Source organism: Armigeres subalbatus, chromosome 2 (genome assembly GCF_024139115.2).
Source record: "Armigeres subalbatus isolate Guangzhou_Male chromosome 2, GZ_Asu_2, whole genome shotgun sequence".
Taxonomy (NCBI): domain Eukaryota; kingdom Metazoa; phylum Arthropoda; class Insecta; order Diptera; family Culicidae; genus Armigeres; species Armigeres subalbatus.
In genome coordinates this window covers 83,661,133-83,678,017 of record NC_085140.1, presented here as the reverse complement: position 1 = coordinate 83,678,017, position 16,885 = coordinate 83,661,133, and the positions used below count along the sequence as shown (strand labels likewise).

The following is a 16,885-nucleotide window of genomic DNA, read 5'->3' as shown; positions in this document are numbered from 1 at the left end:
TGGAAATATCGATATGTGGAATATAAAATCCTTGGAAAGCGGTTTGAAGGGACCATCATAGTAACCAAGAAAATATTTTTTAATATGAAATAATTTCCCTCCATGAGTCGATATCGAGTCATAGAACATCGACTCATGGAGGTTTGACTGTACTGTTTTCTTCTACTTTCTGCCTTTTTTTAATTTCTTCTTCGTTCTTCCTTTTCCCTTTTTCCTTTCCTCTTTTTTTTACTTCTTTATACCTTTTTCTTATCTTTTTCAATATTCTTTCTTCCTTTTTTTCGCCTTCATTCGTCCATTCTCCTTTTCTGTTTTATTCCTTCTGCCTTCTTCCATCTTCCTTCATTCTTCTCCCATCTTTATCCTTCATTCTTATTTGTTTTTCCTTTTTCTTTCTCCTTTTTTTCTATTTTATTCTTGTTCCTTTTTATTCTTCCGTCTTCCGTTTTCCTTCTTTCGTCTTGCTTTTTCTGTTGTCTCCAACCATCGTCAATCTTCCTTCTTCCTCCTTCTATGTTCTTTCTTCCTTCTGCATTTTCTATTTTCCAAATATTTTCATTGTTTCTTATATTTCCTTCTTCTTTCTTGTGTCTTTCGTTTTCCTTCTTCTTTCTTTTTGTATTTTCTTTCACACTCCTTTTTAACTTCTTATCGCTCACTTCTCTTTTCGCTTTTCATCACTATTTACTACTTCAAACACTAATTTCTTACTTATCATTTGTTACTGCTCATACTGACTTCACATTTGGCAGTGCTCACTGCTCACTTCTCGCTTCTCACTACTCTCTACAGGGGATGTCCAAAATAACTGGGATAGGCAAATTTTAGGCATAATTAGATGTGTTGTAACTATGTCAATTATTATCCGATTTGGACAATTCAGGGATTCCTGAACTAGAAATCTAATGTAGTTTCACCATATGTTGATGGTACCGACCGTGGCCATCGGATACCGGAGATATTCCGGCTTTCTCGAAGGTAGGTTCAGAATCGTAAATTTGTGGCGGGTATTAGGATAAGCTGTGGTTGAAAACAGAATAATATTAGTAACCACAAATAAAGTTGGGCTCATTTTGATTGGAACCATATGTTGAAATTCGAAATCGGACCAGAATCAAGTGAGATATGGCCATTTGTTTAGAATCGGTGCCAAAAGGGAGTTTTAAAAGGGACACCAGGCCACAAATTCATTTGAATCCAGCTTTTTGACCGATCTTCCATTATAATTACATTCCAGAAGTGTTCTGTCACGTTAAGAATGAAAAACCAACCAAAAAGACGGATTCTGAAGTCGCTGGGGTGCCCCCGGGGAACCCGTAGAGGGGACACTTCAGTTTTGGCACCAAAGCTAGCCATTCGACGGTTCGTTTTTCATGGTTTTCTATCAGGAAGCGAGGTATGAATATAAAATGGACCATTGACGGCTCTGACCGCTTCCGGGACCTACGGATTGTCCCCGGGGAACCTGTACAAAAGGACATTCCAGTTTTGGCACCAAAGCTAGTCATTCGACGGTTCGTTTTCCATGGTTTTCTATCAGGAAGTGAGGTATGAGTATAAAATGGACCATTGACGCCTTTGACCGCTTCCGGGACCTATGGATTGTCCCCGGGGAACCCGTAGAGGGGACATTTCAGTTTTGGCACCAAAGCTAGTCATTCGACGGTTCATTTTTCATGGTTTTCTATCAGGAAGCGAGGTATGAGTATAAAATGGACAATTAACGGCTTTGACCGCTTCCGGGGCCTACGGATTGTCCCCGGGGAACCTGTAGAGCGGACATTCCAGTTTTGGCGCCAAAACTGGTCATTCGACGGTTCGTTTTTTATAGTTCTCTGTCAGGAAGCAAGGTGTGAGTGAAAAATGGACCATTGACGGCTTTGACCGCTTGCGGGACCTACGGATTGTCCCCGAGGAACCCGTAGAGGGGACATTACAGTTTTGGCACCAAAGCTAGTCATTCGACAGTTCTTAATTCATGGTTTTCTATCAGGAAGCGAGGTATGAATATAAAGTGGAACATTTACGCCTTTGACCGCTTCCGGGACCTACGGATTTGTCTTACCTCGCTTCCTGATAGAAAACTATGTAAAAAGATCCATCGTTTGACTAGTTTTGACGCTAAATCCGAAAAGACCCTTTTTAAAGGTTCTCCTGGGAGTAATCCAGAGGTCCCGGAAGCGGTCAGAATCGTCATTGGTCAATTTTATATTCATACCTCGCTTCCCGATCGAAAACCATGAGGAACGAGTCGTCGAATGACTAGCTTTAGTGCTAAAACTGAAATGTCCTCTTCTGCAGGTTCCCCGGGGGACAATCCGTAGGTCCCGGAAGCGGTCAGTCATCAGTGGTTAATTTTATAATCATAGCTCGTTTCCTGATAGAAAACCATAAAGAACGAATCGTCGAATGACTAGCGAACGTCGAAACGAAAAACGAACCGTCGAATGGCTAGCTTTGGTGCCAAAACTGAAATGTCCCCTCTACGGGATCCCCGGGGACAATCCGTAGGTCCCGGAAGCGGTCAAAAGCGGCAATGTTCCATTTTATACTCATACCTCACTTCCTGACAGAAAACCATGAAAAACGAACCGTCGAATGACTAGTTTTGGTGTCAAAACTGAAATGTCCCCTCTACGGGTTCCCCGGGGGCACCCCAGCGACTTTAGAATCCGTCTTTTTGGTTGGTTTTTCATTCTTAACGTAACAGAACACTTCTGGAATGTAATTATAATGGAAGAACGGTCAAAAAGCTGGATTCAAACGAATGTGTGGCCTGGTCCCTTTTTAAAATTCCCTTTTGGCACCGATTCTAAACAAATGGCCATATCTCACTTGCTTTTGGTCCGATTTCGTATTTCAACATATGGTTCTAATAAGAAAGATCCTTACTTTATTTGTGGTTACTGATATTATTCTGTTTTTAACCATAACTTATCATAATACCCGCTACAAATTTGCGGTTCTGAACCTATACCATCGAAAAACCAGGAATATCTCCGGTATCCGATGGCCATGGTCGGTACCATCGACATATGGTGAAACTACATAAAATTTCTAGTTTAGGCATCCCTGAATTGTCCAAATCGGATATCAAAAAATCGGATGTCCAAAACCACCCCCGTGGCTACGCCACTGCTCTGGAATATACATAAGGCGTAATTACAAAAAACGAAAACACGAAAGGAAGAATTTCAAAAGGCAGAATTATATTATTTCATATTTTTAAGCATATGTCTGCTTGAGGTAAGGCAGGTTATATTTTATTCTTTGAAGGCTCAGTCTATGTTGAAGGGCAGATCGTTTGTTCTGCTGGTTTGAATGTCCTCCTAAATTAAACCACCCATCGGTGGCGGTTTTTACCAGGGGTTCTGAAGACTCATCCCCTCTCCATCATGATCGGGAGCCGCTATCTGTTCTACACTATCCTAAGCATGAATGTTCAGGAATCAGTACCTCAAAGATTCAAGATCTAATTCCACAGTGGTTCTGCATTATGTGTCATCAAATTATTATTTCGGGTAACCGTCTTACTGTCGAATATCTGAGACAGGGTCTGCTCTCCTCTGAATTTTTATGCTCATCGTGAACTATCAAACCGAAGGAACCAGTAGAAGGTTCAGATCCCACCATATAGGCTCCTGAGGTTTAATCAGGAGAACAGTGCAAAATTGTGATTCAGAATCACTTTTTTGGTGTGTAAAGAGCGAATGTTCCTAGTTCGTAGCCATCATGTGAGCTCACTCAAACTTTCATCTATTCAGTGACTGAGTAAAATTGTATTGTCGTCTCTTTTTTCCAAAGGCAATTCTACTCAATTTCTGTCGAAAGAGGGACTAATCAAAATTTTAAGTAATCCCACTTTTAACTGAAAATATACAACAATACAATTTTACTCAGTCACTGAGTAGATGAAAGTTAGAGTGCTGTCCAGAGTTCTATACAAATGTCATTTCCATGTCCACCAGCACCAGCAGCAAAATTAAAAAAAATAGGTTGCTAGTATTTCAGTATTATAATTTTATCACTATTCAGTAAAAGCCAATAAAATCTTTGTATTCAATGACTTCCAGATGTCTTATGAAGGCTCCTTCTCTTTCGTCAGAGGCCCTTTGGCTCTTGACCAACCTTACTAGTGAAGAGCAGAACAACAAGCCAAAATCCGCGTAAAAAAAAAGTTTGTAAATTCAGTTTTAATTTATGCTGATATTTCTCATTTCGTAATGTGATATATGATAACGCATTTACGATTAGTCTTTTGACCATTCTGAGAGACCATTTTAAAAAATGAGGATAATTGTCTAAAATCTAAATCAGTGAAATATATGATGTAAACTGATTAAGTGATTGAAGCTGATAGTCGTCCACCGAAAGCTTACTAATAAACTCATCCAATCAGATTAATCCTTACGGCTTGTGATTGATCGAACCATTCACGGTCCACATGATATAACCACAAAATGAAATCATCTCATTCGAATCCTCCGCTTCAAAATCCAATCAATTTATCGATCACATTTTACATCTGTATTTGCACCACTTTTCCACATCTGCGCCTCCCCTAGAGCTCACGGATGAAATCCGACTCGCGTGTGGCCGCTTCTGGCAATTGCCATAAAATACCCATATGATTAATGATTATTTAATGATTCCAATTGCATGCCGGACTCAAAGCTCGCGGCAACGGCAGCAACCATTAATGGATTGGAATCTGCCATGCTGCCATCGAAGTCCAACCAACTGACGACAACAAACGGAACATTTTAGCACGACCGCCTTGCGGCCCCCTCTTCCTGCTCGGTGATGTGGGCGAATGCATGCAACTTACCTAGCACCGTATCGATAAATCCGTGAAACTTTTTGGACCACTTTTTCGATTTCAGTCGTGGCGGTGGATTCCGGGGAATAAGGAACAGGGCCCGCATCGGGTGCAGATCACATAGGGGTGGTTGCGATTCGGCCATCTCTAGGGCGGTAATACCAAGAGACCACAGATCCGACCGGTTGTCGTAGGTGGCATCGCGATTCTCGTCGCAAGCGATCACTTCTGGTGCCATCCAGTACGGGGTACCGATGAAAGTGTTCCGCCTGCCGATGGTTTTGTCCAGCTGAGCTGATACGCCGAAATCAACCAGTTTGACCTCAGCATTGTCTGTCAGGAGCACGTTCTGGCCTTTGATGTCCCGATGTATCACTTTGTTCGTATGCAGGTAGCTTAACCCCCGTAGGATCTCCCGGCAAATGTAGGCAATCCATTCCTCTTTGAGGCTCTGACCTTTGGTCGATTTGACCAAATCTGTGACGGATCCGGCCCCGCAGTACTCCATCACCAGCCACAGCTGGTCGTCCTTGCCGGCCGAGGTCTTTTTGATAAATGCACCATAGTACGTGGCAATGTTTCGGTGGTTGGAGTACTTTTTGAGCACGTTGATTTCCAATTTGATTTCCTCCTCCTCCTCTTCGGTGACGTCCATCACCTTAATGGCAGCGAGTTGTCCAGTCTTTGTGTGGCGACCCTGTGGATGTGGAAATAAAAACACGGATTCAGATAGGCGTAACAAGATAATTAAAATAAGGTTTTGATATGCATGTCAGAGACAGTTATGTTTTCAAAAGCTTCGAAAGTCAAATAATAAGAGAATTCATCAATGCAACACGACAAGCAAAAATTTCAAAATCTCACAATGATATAGACAGATAGATAGATAGGCAATTCATCTATTCAAGCACAACCACAAGTGACTCAAAGTGGTTTAGTAGTTCTTGGAATTGAAGTGGATGGAATGCAACCGCAACAATTGACATTAACCGCAATGGAGAAATTGTTTCCGTTTCGAACGACCTCGTCAAAAACCCCCACCCGCCTTCTTTCATGCCACCCGATACCCCTCTCCCATTATCATAATTACCTACTCGAGAAAAGTTGAATCCACCCATCCATCATCAGCTGAAGTAGCAGCCACAACAACAATGCACGCTCGATGCAACACGATTGCGGTTTATGGCTAAGCTCTGGTGAATCTTCCCACAATCATAGCGAAACCCGACCCGGCCATTCGAATGCAAGCTGCTGAGACGGAAAAGCTCCACCGAACCAGACCACGCCAGAGAGTCAGTCGGCGCTGAACGAAAGCGAAAACGAAAAGCTCCTCCCCCGGTGCACCATCTCCATTACAAGAGTTTAGTAACGAGCTAATCAACCTCGTAATTCCGTTCCCATGCGAGCTCACAACTTAGTAGCAGCAGCAGGTAATAGCCTAACCAACGCGTTGTTGTTATTACTTGCACTTTGTTATTATTCCATTGACTAAATAGTATGCAATCAAAAAGTTTTCACTTTCCCTGGCGGGCGGCCGACCGACCATCCAATCCAGCTATCAGCGGGAAAACCAAACTTCTTTCCGAGAGATCGATGGTGAGACCGCCGACGTCGTTATCGCTTATTAGTGATCGTCGAAGATGGCGATTCAAAGTGCTTTCAATTAGGGAACGGTGCGGCGTAATTGAGTAGTTTGATAGCTGGAAAGGGATAGCTATACAAAAATTTAGTTTTGAGTGGTAGAAATATCGCCACGTAGGGTAACAACAGTGGTGGAAGTTAAATATGACATCGGGCGTTATTCTTATACAACATGGTCAAGATGGGGAATCTGCGCAGTAATTTGATTTGAATGCTATTACATAAATTTGTAGTACCGGGTAGGTCACCTTGAAGCAGTATGTTACGAAGTAAAATTTGTCATACTGTACTCTAATTCCAGCTATTCTGATTAATAACTATGAGAGAAAGTCGTAAAATTATGAAACGTCTCCTTGAGAATAGTTTTTTATAAATTTTATCTACTCCGATTTTTTCAAATACGAGTGCCCGTTTGATCATGTTTCCTTGAACACGCAGAACAATCTCGCAATATTAAAGAAATATTTAATACGTTTACCAAAACGAACGCCCCTCTCCCTACCCGAAACCGAACATCACTGTGATTTCTCGTGGAAGTTTAGATGACCCGTCGACTTCCATCAAAGCGGGTATCACGTCAACAATTTCCTACATATTCATTAAGTGAACCACATTCGTACATGGTCGCGCTGGTACTGCTTTTTGGGTCACCAGTCCTTACACATTGAAGATGATGTTTGTCCCCAAACTCAATATTTTGGTAAATTCGAAGGCCGTAATCAACGAACTGCGTAAAAATATCCACTGTGTGGAATTTGATAACGTTTTGCGGTACCTTGAACATCTCGTATCCAAGAAAATTGGGTTTGCATGGTGCAGAGAATCTTGAGCAACTCGTTTTCCTATAGAATCCTATAGAATTTCCTATAGAATCCAAACATTTCGGAGTCACCTGCATGCTCTCATATACGAAATCTTCCCAAAGTTTTGGATATATGAATGGGTCTTCAGGGTATAGACAAACTTGACCTCCAATAAACATTTTTGCTGACGAAAGTGGGGACCTAGCACTCCTCTGTGATTTTGCACATCCAATCCAAAAACGCTTGGCATATATGACTCATTCGTCCCGAAAGAGTTAAACCGTCAAGCCGAACGCCTGCAAGCATTCGAAAGTATACGGGCATGTAAGCTAGAAGAAATAAGACAGAATCGGAGCCTCGCCGTTTATGTATCATATTTCGAATTCCAAACAGTTCTTTTCAGGAATATCAATTTTGATCAAGATTTCGATCCTAAAAGAGTTAGGGTAGGTGTATCGATCGTGGCCATAGCACTAGTTATGGCCATAGTTGGAACAATAATTAAATAATTTCCTTCCCACTTCTGTTTCTTAAGATTTTCTTATGCATTATTGGGAAATCTACTTGTTCTCTATTGTATAGAGGGTATTACGCGTAGATTGGTTAAATATTTCTTATACTATTCATTTTATTTATTTAGCTTACATCTAAACAGATAACACTGAATCAACAATTTGACCCCACAATACACGGTTCGAGGCCGCAACTCTCCATCCTCGAATGCGCCCCACGCACAAGTCGTTCTGTACCCGGTCGGCCCACCTCGTTCGCAGCGCTCCACGCCGTCTCGTATATGCCGGATCGGAAGCGAACGCCATCTTTGCAGGGTTTTTGTCCGGCATTCTTGCAACATGTCCTGACCATCGTATCCTTCCGGCTTTAGCAACCCTTCTGGATACTGGGTTTGCCGTAGCGCTTCTTGCACACCGCCAAAGATGGTCCTAGACGACCGTCTCTCGAATATTCCGAGTGCTTGCAAGTCCTCCTCGAGCATTGTCCATGTTTCATGTCCGTAGAGGGCAACCGGTCTTATTAGCGTCTTTTACATGACACATTTGGTGCGGTGGCGAATCTTTTTTGACCGCAGTTTCTTCTGGATCCCATAGCACAGTGTTCGATTTCGTCGAATTCACGATCAAAATTGAATAACTTTGAAACCGTTGGTTTTAGACGTTTGGTATCTTCTACAAAGTTTTTAGGCATGAAAAGACGCATCTTTTGATGTAATGAAATTAATGATTAATCCACCTACAAGTGAGATAAAACTTTTCTTTTCGCCAATAACATAAATAGAGAATTGATTTCTTCAGAAGAGGTGTAGAGTTCGACATTGCGAGAAACTTCGTAGAACATTCCGAAGCTCTATCTATTCAAGGTATCGAAATATGAACGTTATCCGAGGATGACCCCTTTAAAAACAGTTTTTTTAATTATACTTTTCAACCATTTTTTTTTTACATTTTCGTGATCTTCTACAAAGTTATTCGGGTCAACAAAATACGCATTTTGATTACTGTAGAGAGTTTCTACCTTTTAAACTAAAAAAGTTATTTAAGTTTTTCTATTTTTTTAGGCTAACTTTTACCTTAAGTAACTCCTTTCGGCGCAAAATGGCGCAGTTGGTTCAGGGGGCATCTGGAAGTCCTGGCTCTCTGCAATAACTGACATGTGAAACCCCTTGTAGGCAAGAGTGGGTAAGGTATGTTACATTGTATTGGAGTTCGAAACACTCGACTTACCGATCAAACCTGAATTACTTATAAACCTTATAATTTGAAGGTTCGGTCTCTTCTAAGAAGTTCTTAGGGATGAAAAGACGCTTCTTTTGAAATACAATTTTTAATGGTTAACCCTCCTAGAAGTTAGTTAAAAAAATTCTTCTCGTCAAAAATGAAATACAATGTTTATGTTCTCAACAGCGCTTTCTGCTACAACTAAAATTTAATAACTGTTTAAGGCAAGAGTGAGTAGGATATGTTATACACAAAAAAATGCCCAATACTACCACTAAAGTGCAACCGAATAGAGCTCATTGCAGCACATAGTTTCTGTTTCTAAAAATGTTTTCAAATATAAATTCTTGTTGTACTTATTTTTATTATACACTAGCAAACCCGACGAACTTCGTTTCGCCTAAAATTGATCTATTCTATGCTTAGTTCTCGAGTTATGCAGAAATTTCTGCTTCATTTGTATGGGACCCCCCCTTTCCAAAGGTGGGAGGGGTTTGAACCATCTTAAGAACCTTCCCCGGCCCCAAAAACCTCTGCATAAAAATTTTCACGTCGATCGGTTCAGTAGTTTCGGAGTCTATAAGGTTCAGACAGACAGAAATTCATTTTTATGTATATAGAAGAAGAAGAAGATTTGTCTCTATATTTAAAGGTGGGGACATCGTTTCTCTGCAAATTTCAGTAATTACCTTTATTATTCACACTCGCTATCCGATGATTCTTGAGCATCAGATTCAATGAGAAGGTCTTTCGCATCTTTTGACAGTATGTTGATAGCTTTTTTAGGCCATCCACGAGTTTCAGTCACTGCTGGATCTGAAGACAGAAGCAGCCAGTGCAGCAGGTCCACATTAGCGCTCTGCCGGGAAATCTTTCGAGTGTGGTTCTCTCGGTATCTATATGATTAAAATTGTGTGAAGAAAGTATGATACTTACTCAAGCATATATATTTTTACCTTTTCCATTCTTTGTTCTTCGCCTCCTGAGCTTCTTCGGAGAGTTGTCCAATCGGGATTAAGAAGTAATCTATTACCGCCGATCCGTGAATGAGAACTTTGTGCACACTTGCAGGAAGATAATACCATGGATACGAAGTAACGCACAAGCGTGCGGTCTCTTTACAAAAAGCGTCGAATGCACCAATATTAACTTTCAGCACAGATGCCATAACCTGCAATATTGACCCGCAGCGTTGAATGATGACTACTTTCAACAAATATTCCATGAATCTGATCCATGCATGTAGAGTACTTAATCCAAATTTATAGTTGTCAGTCTCTATTCGAAGCTTTTGCACAGCCTTAAGATCGTTCATCTCCGTTGGCTTGGCGTTACAAATGTAACATCTTGCTGCTGATTTTGTTTCGGTAAGCGATGAGCATACCTTTCCATCGACCATGGTTAATAACAATTTGTAGGAAATTCGAATGTTACGGCCATTCTTTACAATCTCCGTTGGTTTCAAATGATCGATATTCGGCTGAAAACTGAATAAGTATAGGCCGGCAAAGCCGTGTAGACGAGGGGCGAGGATTTTGAAATAGAACTTTATTATTTGATTCCGCTATTATCGGAACGAGCGATGACATGAAGATGCTTGCATCACTCTTTGATCCATCGTCGTTCTCAAATTGTTGGTTATATTCCGAATTTCCCGTGCTTCCATCCATACCATATTTTATCGTCATTTCTACTTCAAGTAACTCTTCATTCGTGAAGCTGTTCAGTTTTTGCTCGTTTACATCAATAATTCGCTCAGAAGTAATATCTAGTAACGACTGCAGTTTAATATCGATTTCAGTATCTGTTACTGATGTACTCGTCCGCTGGATAACAACGCTTTTTAGCTGCTAACACCTTATCATACGCAGGATAGATGTTTGCGTTTCGATGTTTTGCACCCGATTGAATTTTTTTGTATTGTTTCGTTGAAAGATTGGCATCCACGATCAATGCTAATGCTTGTAAATCAGTATACTTGTATAGTGGACATTCTATGTCTTTGTTCCAAGACTTCCTCATTTTGGTAGCACGTGACGGTGTTGTTTGCGTAGCTTCTTGAAAAATCTTAGCTGCATCCCTCTGATTAGCTTCTCTTAACTTCATCTCAGTTGCAAATGTGAGTTCATTTACTTGAAAGTTATTTCGGATAATAGCAGTTTTTCGTCTTTTGGATATGATATTACTTTGCTCAAAAGCAACTGATTTTCTACCAGCTTTTGTTGTTCTGAAGCACGAAAGCACTGTATTTGGCAACTTGAAAGGTGAATCAAAATACTTAGAATGGCTTGCATAGATCTTATGTAAAGAGCGACCATGCTTCGTCCAAAGCCTTTGAAAATAGTCACAAAGCTTCCCTGAAGCTCTTTCGATTTTTGAAGCAATTTTCGAAGAAGTTTCGGGGTCAACTCCATACTTAAACAGGATGTGTGTGTAAACTGCTCGTTTTTTATCTCTACCTTTTCCGTCAGTGTTACTCCAAAGTAAGAACAAATTACGTCTATCAAGTTCCACTATATTTAGAACATCATTTAAAATAGTTTGGGAAACAAATATTCAATTAAAATGTTGAAAGCAAACTAGTATTTTCTTTAATAGTTACTTTTCTCATTAACATATACAGGGTATCGGCAAGTATTCCCGGCAGGCTATTGCGCATCGGCAGAACCCTTTAAAGCCACAATTACATCTTTAAATACAATGTCAACTAGCTGCATCGTAAATACTCGATTTAGCATGCACGAATACGCAGTAGTTTTAGCAAAATAATGTTACTATCTTTGTTTTTTGAGCCTGTACCGGGAATTGAACTCTGCCCTATTCAAAATTTCTAAAACCATTTTATGCAACTACTCACTTGTATCGATCGTTGTTTGCAACAATAGCGTTTGATTCACTATTTATTTTCACTTTAGTCAATGGAAACAGCTGAATAAAGCAACGAAAGCAACGTTTTGAGCGAAAACGATCACCTAGTATTTCCGTATATAAATGAGCGTTGCAGCCTACTATGACAGGAGCACATTGAACACTGACAAAAATATACTTATTGAGCAGTTCAGGAATTTCAAGTTAAGTAGTACTTAATTATATTGACAATATTTATTTTTTATTTATTAAAATCAACCAGCCTTTATTTAAACAGTTTTCTTTGTTTTTTTTTATTTGTGCTATTAGGACAGTTGACTTATTTTGCAAACCATATATTTATTTATTATCAGACTAAGGCCGGAGTGGCCTGTGCTGCACATAAAAGTCTTCTCCATTCAGCTCGGTCCATGGCTGCACTTCGCCAACCACGCAGTCTGCGGAGGGTCCGCAAATCGTCCTGCAAACCATATAATTAAATAATTAAAATAATTAAATTCCTACAGTGAATGTTTTTCCAGTTTCGTGTCCAGTATAACTAATTTTTATCTTGAAATCAATTTTTGAATATGATAAACAAAACCTTATGAAATTTCTTCGGCAATTATTCCATGATTTTCTTCCGGATATTGCATAAGAGATTTCTTCGAAGTTTCCCTTAGGAATTTCTCCAGAACTACTTCCAGCAATTCCTTCATAACATTCTCTGGGAATTCTTCCAGGACTTCATGCAGAAATTCCTTCGAAAATGCCCTAATGAGGTCTTTCCGAAATTCTTTCAGAGTGTTTGTTGTTTTTTATGTTTTTTTCTTTCGAAAATTCAATAAGTTGCTCCATCGGAAACTATTTCATTATTTAATTAGGTTACAAAGGATATATCTTTTGGTAACTCCTTCGGATTTTTTTTAGAAATTCCTCTAAGAGTAATTAGGTAGTTACTTGACATTTTTTCCTGAAATCCCCCATAGGAATTCTTTCAAAACTACCTTAAGCTATTTCTAGAAAATTCCTCCATGTAAACCTTTGAAAATTTCTCCAGTTAATCTTTGGTAACTTTAGGAAGCTACCTACAGATACTGACAAAACTTGCACTGTACACATAGTTCATTCGTTCATTAGCCCAGAACGGCTATGAAGCATGGGCGTTAAAAGATGCAGACTATTGAATTCTCGGAGTGTTTGAGCGGAAAATACTGCGCTCAGTACTTGGCGGAGTGGTAGAAAATGGTAAATGGCGCAAACGAATGAATGAATCACGAGTTGTACCAAGTGTACAAAAATGCAGACATAGGCAGGCTGATAAAATACGGCAGATTACAGTGGGCTGGACATGTAGTGCGTATACCGGAAGAGAGACCAGCAAAAGCCGTGTTTAGTAGAAAACCTGGAAGAGGACGTCGGCTCCGAGGTAGACCCCGCACTCGCTGGTTGTGTGCAATCGAGGAAGATGCACGTGTGGCCAGCGTGCAGGGAGACTGACGACTGACGGCCCAAGAATGGGCGACCTGGAATTGGAAATTACATTCGGTTTTGCTCCGGACAACACGGAGTGTACTAACATCATAGGTATAGGTGAAGGTAGCTTAAGGAAGAAATTCTTGGACATTTCCCCTTAGCAATTCCTTCACAACATTCTCCATTTCTTTTATTGACGTAGGACTTACGTCTTTCTTTACTATACTGGGTGTCATTTAGATTTTTGGAAATCGAGAGCGTTACGCTGAAAGGGAAGATTTCGAACGTTACTAGCGCCTTTATCTTTCGATGGAATTTTAAGATTTATATATCAATCGACTCGGACACTCTCCAGCAATTTGGCTATTTTAATGAAACTTAACAATATTAACGATGAGCTATTGAAAACTTCAATTTTTGCAAAGCCAGCAAAAAATTCATATGTATCCAATCCCGTCTATTCCTAACACGGACATCAGGATGCGGTATGTCATGGACCTTCGGGTCCACCACAAGATTTTCTTTGTGTATAAAAGAAGTAGTGCCTGCCGTGTGCGAGTCATTACAATTGGTGACAGCAGCGCGTACTGACGTGCATTTTGCTCGCGCATTTATCGTTTCGTTCGTTCGTTCGTTGTGTTAACCTACACAGCATGCAGTCGCCAGCGGTAGAACTGCCGTTGGGTCTGCGAATATGCATGAAAGAAGTGGGCGCATTTTTTGTCATTCTGTGCTTGACGATTATTGGATGCAGTCGTGTCGGTTGCTATGGATGCAATCGCCCATCGCATCGCTTGGAGTTCATGGCTAGAGGCCGATGATGGCTGAGGCAGCGAGGGCCGCGGTGGTGGACGAAGAAGAATAGAATTAGAGAGATTTGGTTTCATAATCCACATGATCCCGGGAGTCATGGCATATGACTGACCATAGGTTGAGTTGTGCTTGGTACTAAACGAAACGTACATTAAAACATGATAAGAAAAATTATGTTGAGCTTTTTAGTGGAATGTCTTCACTTGTCATAAGACGAGTGAATCCCATTGAATTCCACCACTTAATTGTATCTTGACAGATACGTATTTCGACCTCAACAGTAAGGCCGTCTTCAGTGTCTCGTACTTGACTCGACTTAAGTCGAGCACTTTGATGAGCAGGATGTTGAGTTTTGTCAAAAACTATTGATCTGTATCGAAGAAATCGAAAGGTTCGGTGCCAATTTGTTCAAAAACAGTTTTTTGTTGTTTTCTCGAAATTGTTTAAAATGGACTTATGCAGTTTCTCAAATAAATGATTCAATTCTAATTATGTACTTAATTATTAGTTTTATTTCCAGAAGTTTTGAATAAACAAATTGCTAATAATAACTCCATAGATCCAAAAGTTAGAAGTTAAATGTAAATACGTTACGTTCATACAAGTCCTACGTCTATTCGCGATAATGTTAAAAACATTACCCACCGCTCGTTTTTTTTTCGGAATGTCTTCAAAAATTAATTCAAAACTCCTTTAGAAATTTCTATGAAAATTCCTTCTAAAATTGCTTTTGGGATGCATTCGGAAATTCTGAAAATGTCTGTAGGGATTTCTTCGAAAATTTCTTAAGAGGTTTTTATTCATTTTTCTGGGAACTGAAGACCCAAAGTTCTTCCGGAAATTCCTCCAAAAATTTTGCCGGAAATGCCTTCATAAACTCTTCCGACATTACTTCAGAAATTCCCTCGGAAAGTCCTTTCTGACATGTAATGTTCTACAAAGTTGTAGCGCAGCTTATTCCAATAAATTTAGCTAAAAACGCTTTACTGTAGCTCTTAAGTTGGCTGATTTAGAGCAACTTTACCTAATTGGATTAGGATGTACCAAAAAAAAACAGTATTTTTGATCTACTTTTTTATTTAAATTTCTCGAAAAAGTCGTCTCCGGGTGACATTTAGAGCTCAAAAATGCAACTTTTGATGGGTAAATATGTTCAATATGTTTTCCGATAAAAAGCTATAATCGTTTTTCTGTCAAAATTACATTTGTTTCAAAAGTTGATATCTCCGGTTAGGGCAGACCAAAAAAAAAATATGTTCACACGGCATTTGAAAGAGCAATTCATATTCTTTATTATGTCAAAAAATTGGAGATGTGTTATTTTTTTATCTCAAGCTTTACCAATTTTACTAAAATCATGTTTTTTCACGAAATGCCGAAATGCCCCAAAAGTCTTCAGAATGTGCTGTTTGATGATCGGCAAACGTAGAATATTGCAATTTAATCAACTGAAGTCGGATTATGGCCGATGTGGCCAGAATGAGCCCGAGTGGCGCAGGAACTGAAAATATCATTACCAACATTGTTTTGTGAAACCCTGAAGTTATTTTGGTTCAATTTAGGAAATGGCAAAATTGGGATCGGTCAACAAATGTGGTTTTTACAGCAATTTTTATATTTGAAAGCCATTAAAAACAGACGTCAGGAACGAAAAGGTTGAAACCATCATGGTCAGTGAATGTAATAAAGAAAAGTACTACAGAATCGAATAGACGGATGACAGAGAATTCATCTTAATCTATTATTCCATAACTCGATTGTCGTAGATAAGGGGTTTTACTAACTGTATCATTATGTTCTTTAAACATCATTACTGAGGTGATCGATATGCTTGAAAAATATTCCCAAGTGTTGAATTTCTTTCTTATTTCAGATTTACGAAATTTGTAATGCCTTTTGGCAGATTCTACGACTCAAATTAACATGAATGTTTTTGAAAAAAATATAGCAACATGAAACCATCAACATGAATTTTAAAATGCTAAACCTTTTATTTGAATCAATGGTTATTGATTATAAATCATTTTACTGATTATTTTCCCACTTTCCGAAGACATTGGTTTTTGTGTTTTATTCAAGCCTAAATAACCATTAATCCATAACTGGTTCACCTCTATGGCCAACTGAGGAACACTATGGCCATAACTGGTACATTTTAACTTGTTTTAAAATTTCAGTTTGCAGTTTACATGGAAACTGAAAAGTTTATCTGTTTCTCGAATCCTTCAACTTTTATGAAACAAATTTCAGCCATTATTTGGGAAAATATCTTGGAAATCGACTTTATCGTGATATGACCACTAATTATAGCCAAAACTGGTAAATCTACTCTATCAATCTCTGAAAATCATTCCTCATTCCATTCGGTGCTGTTTTGTACTTTGCAGAAAATTTGCTGCAGACGCCGTAGATGGAAATAAATTTTCTGCAGGATCCACCGCCGATAAACCCCCCTGATATCGCAACGACGCCACCGTTGCGGTTGACCAGTAGCTGCTAGGGCCGATACCGACGGAATTATTACGATTCAATTTTCAGAAGTCGTCACTCTATCGGGTCTTCTAAATTATTTGTTGAATCTTGGGTTGTTCTACATGCAATTATCTTTCATTTAAGGCTTGATCACCATGACCTCCAACACTGCGCGGTAGGCCTGGCCACTTTTGTATGTCAACTATTTATGATGTGCTTCAGTCATAAATAATGACAAGAAAAGTGCTATAGTCGAATCTGTCATATTTAAGGATTCTGTC

At 39.5% G+C, this 16,885-nt stretch overlaps 1 protein-coding gene across 12 annotated transcripts in view; it reads right to left on the bottom strand.

Annotated features, from left to right (window-relative positions):
* LOC134209556 (serine/threonine-protein kinase mig-15) overlaps positions 1 to 16,885 on the bottom strand; it is a 269,786-nt gene that overhangs the window by 92,103 nt on the left and 160,798 nt on the right. For all 12 annotated transcript variants that reach the window (XM_062685542.1, XM_062685552.1, XM_062685554.1 and 9 more), the window contains exon 4: positions 4,829 to 5,516. In XM_062685542.1, the coding sequence (XP_062541526.1) occupies positions 4,829 to 5,516 (688 nt within the window). The remainder of the gene's footprint in view (positions 1 to 4,828; positions 5,517 to 16,885) is intronic.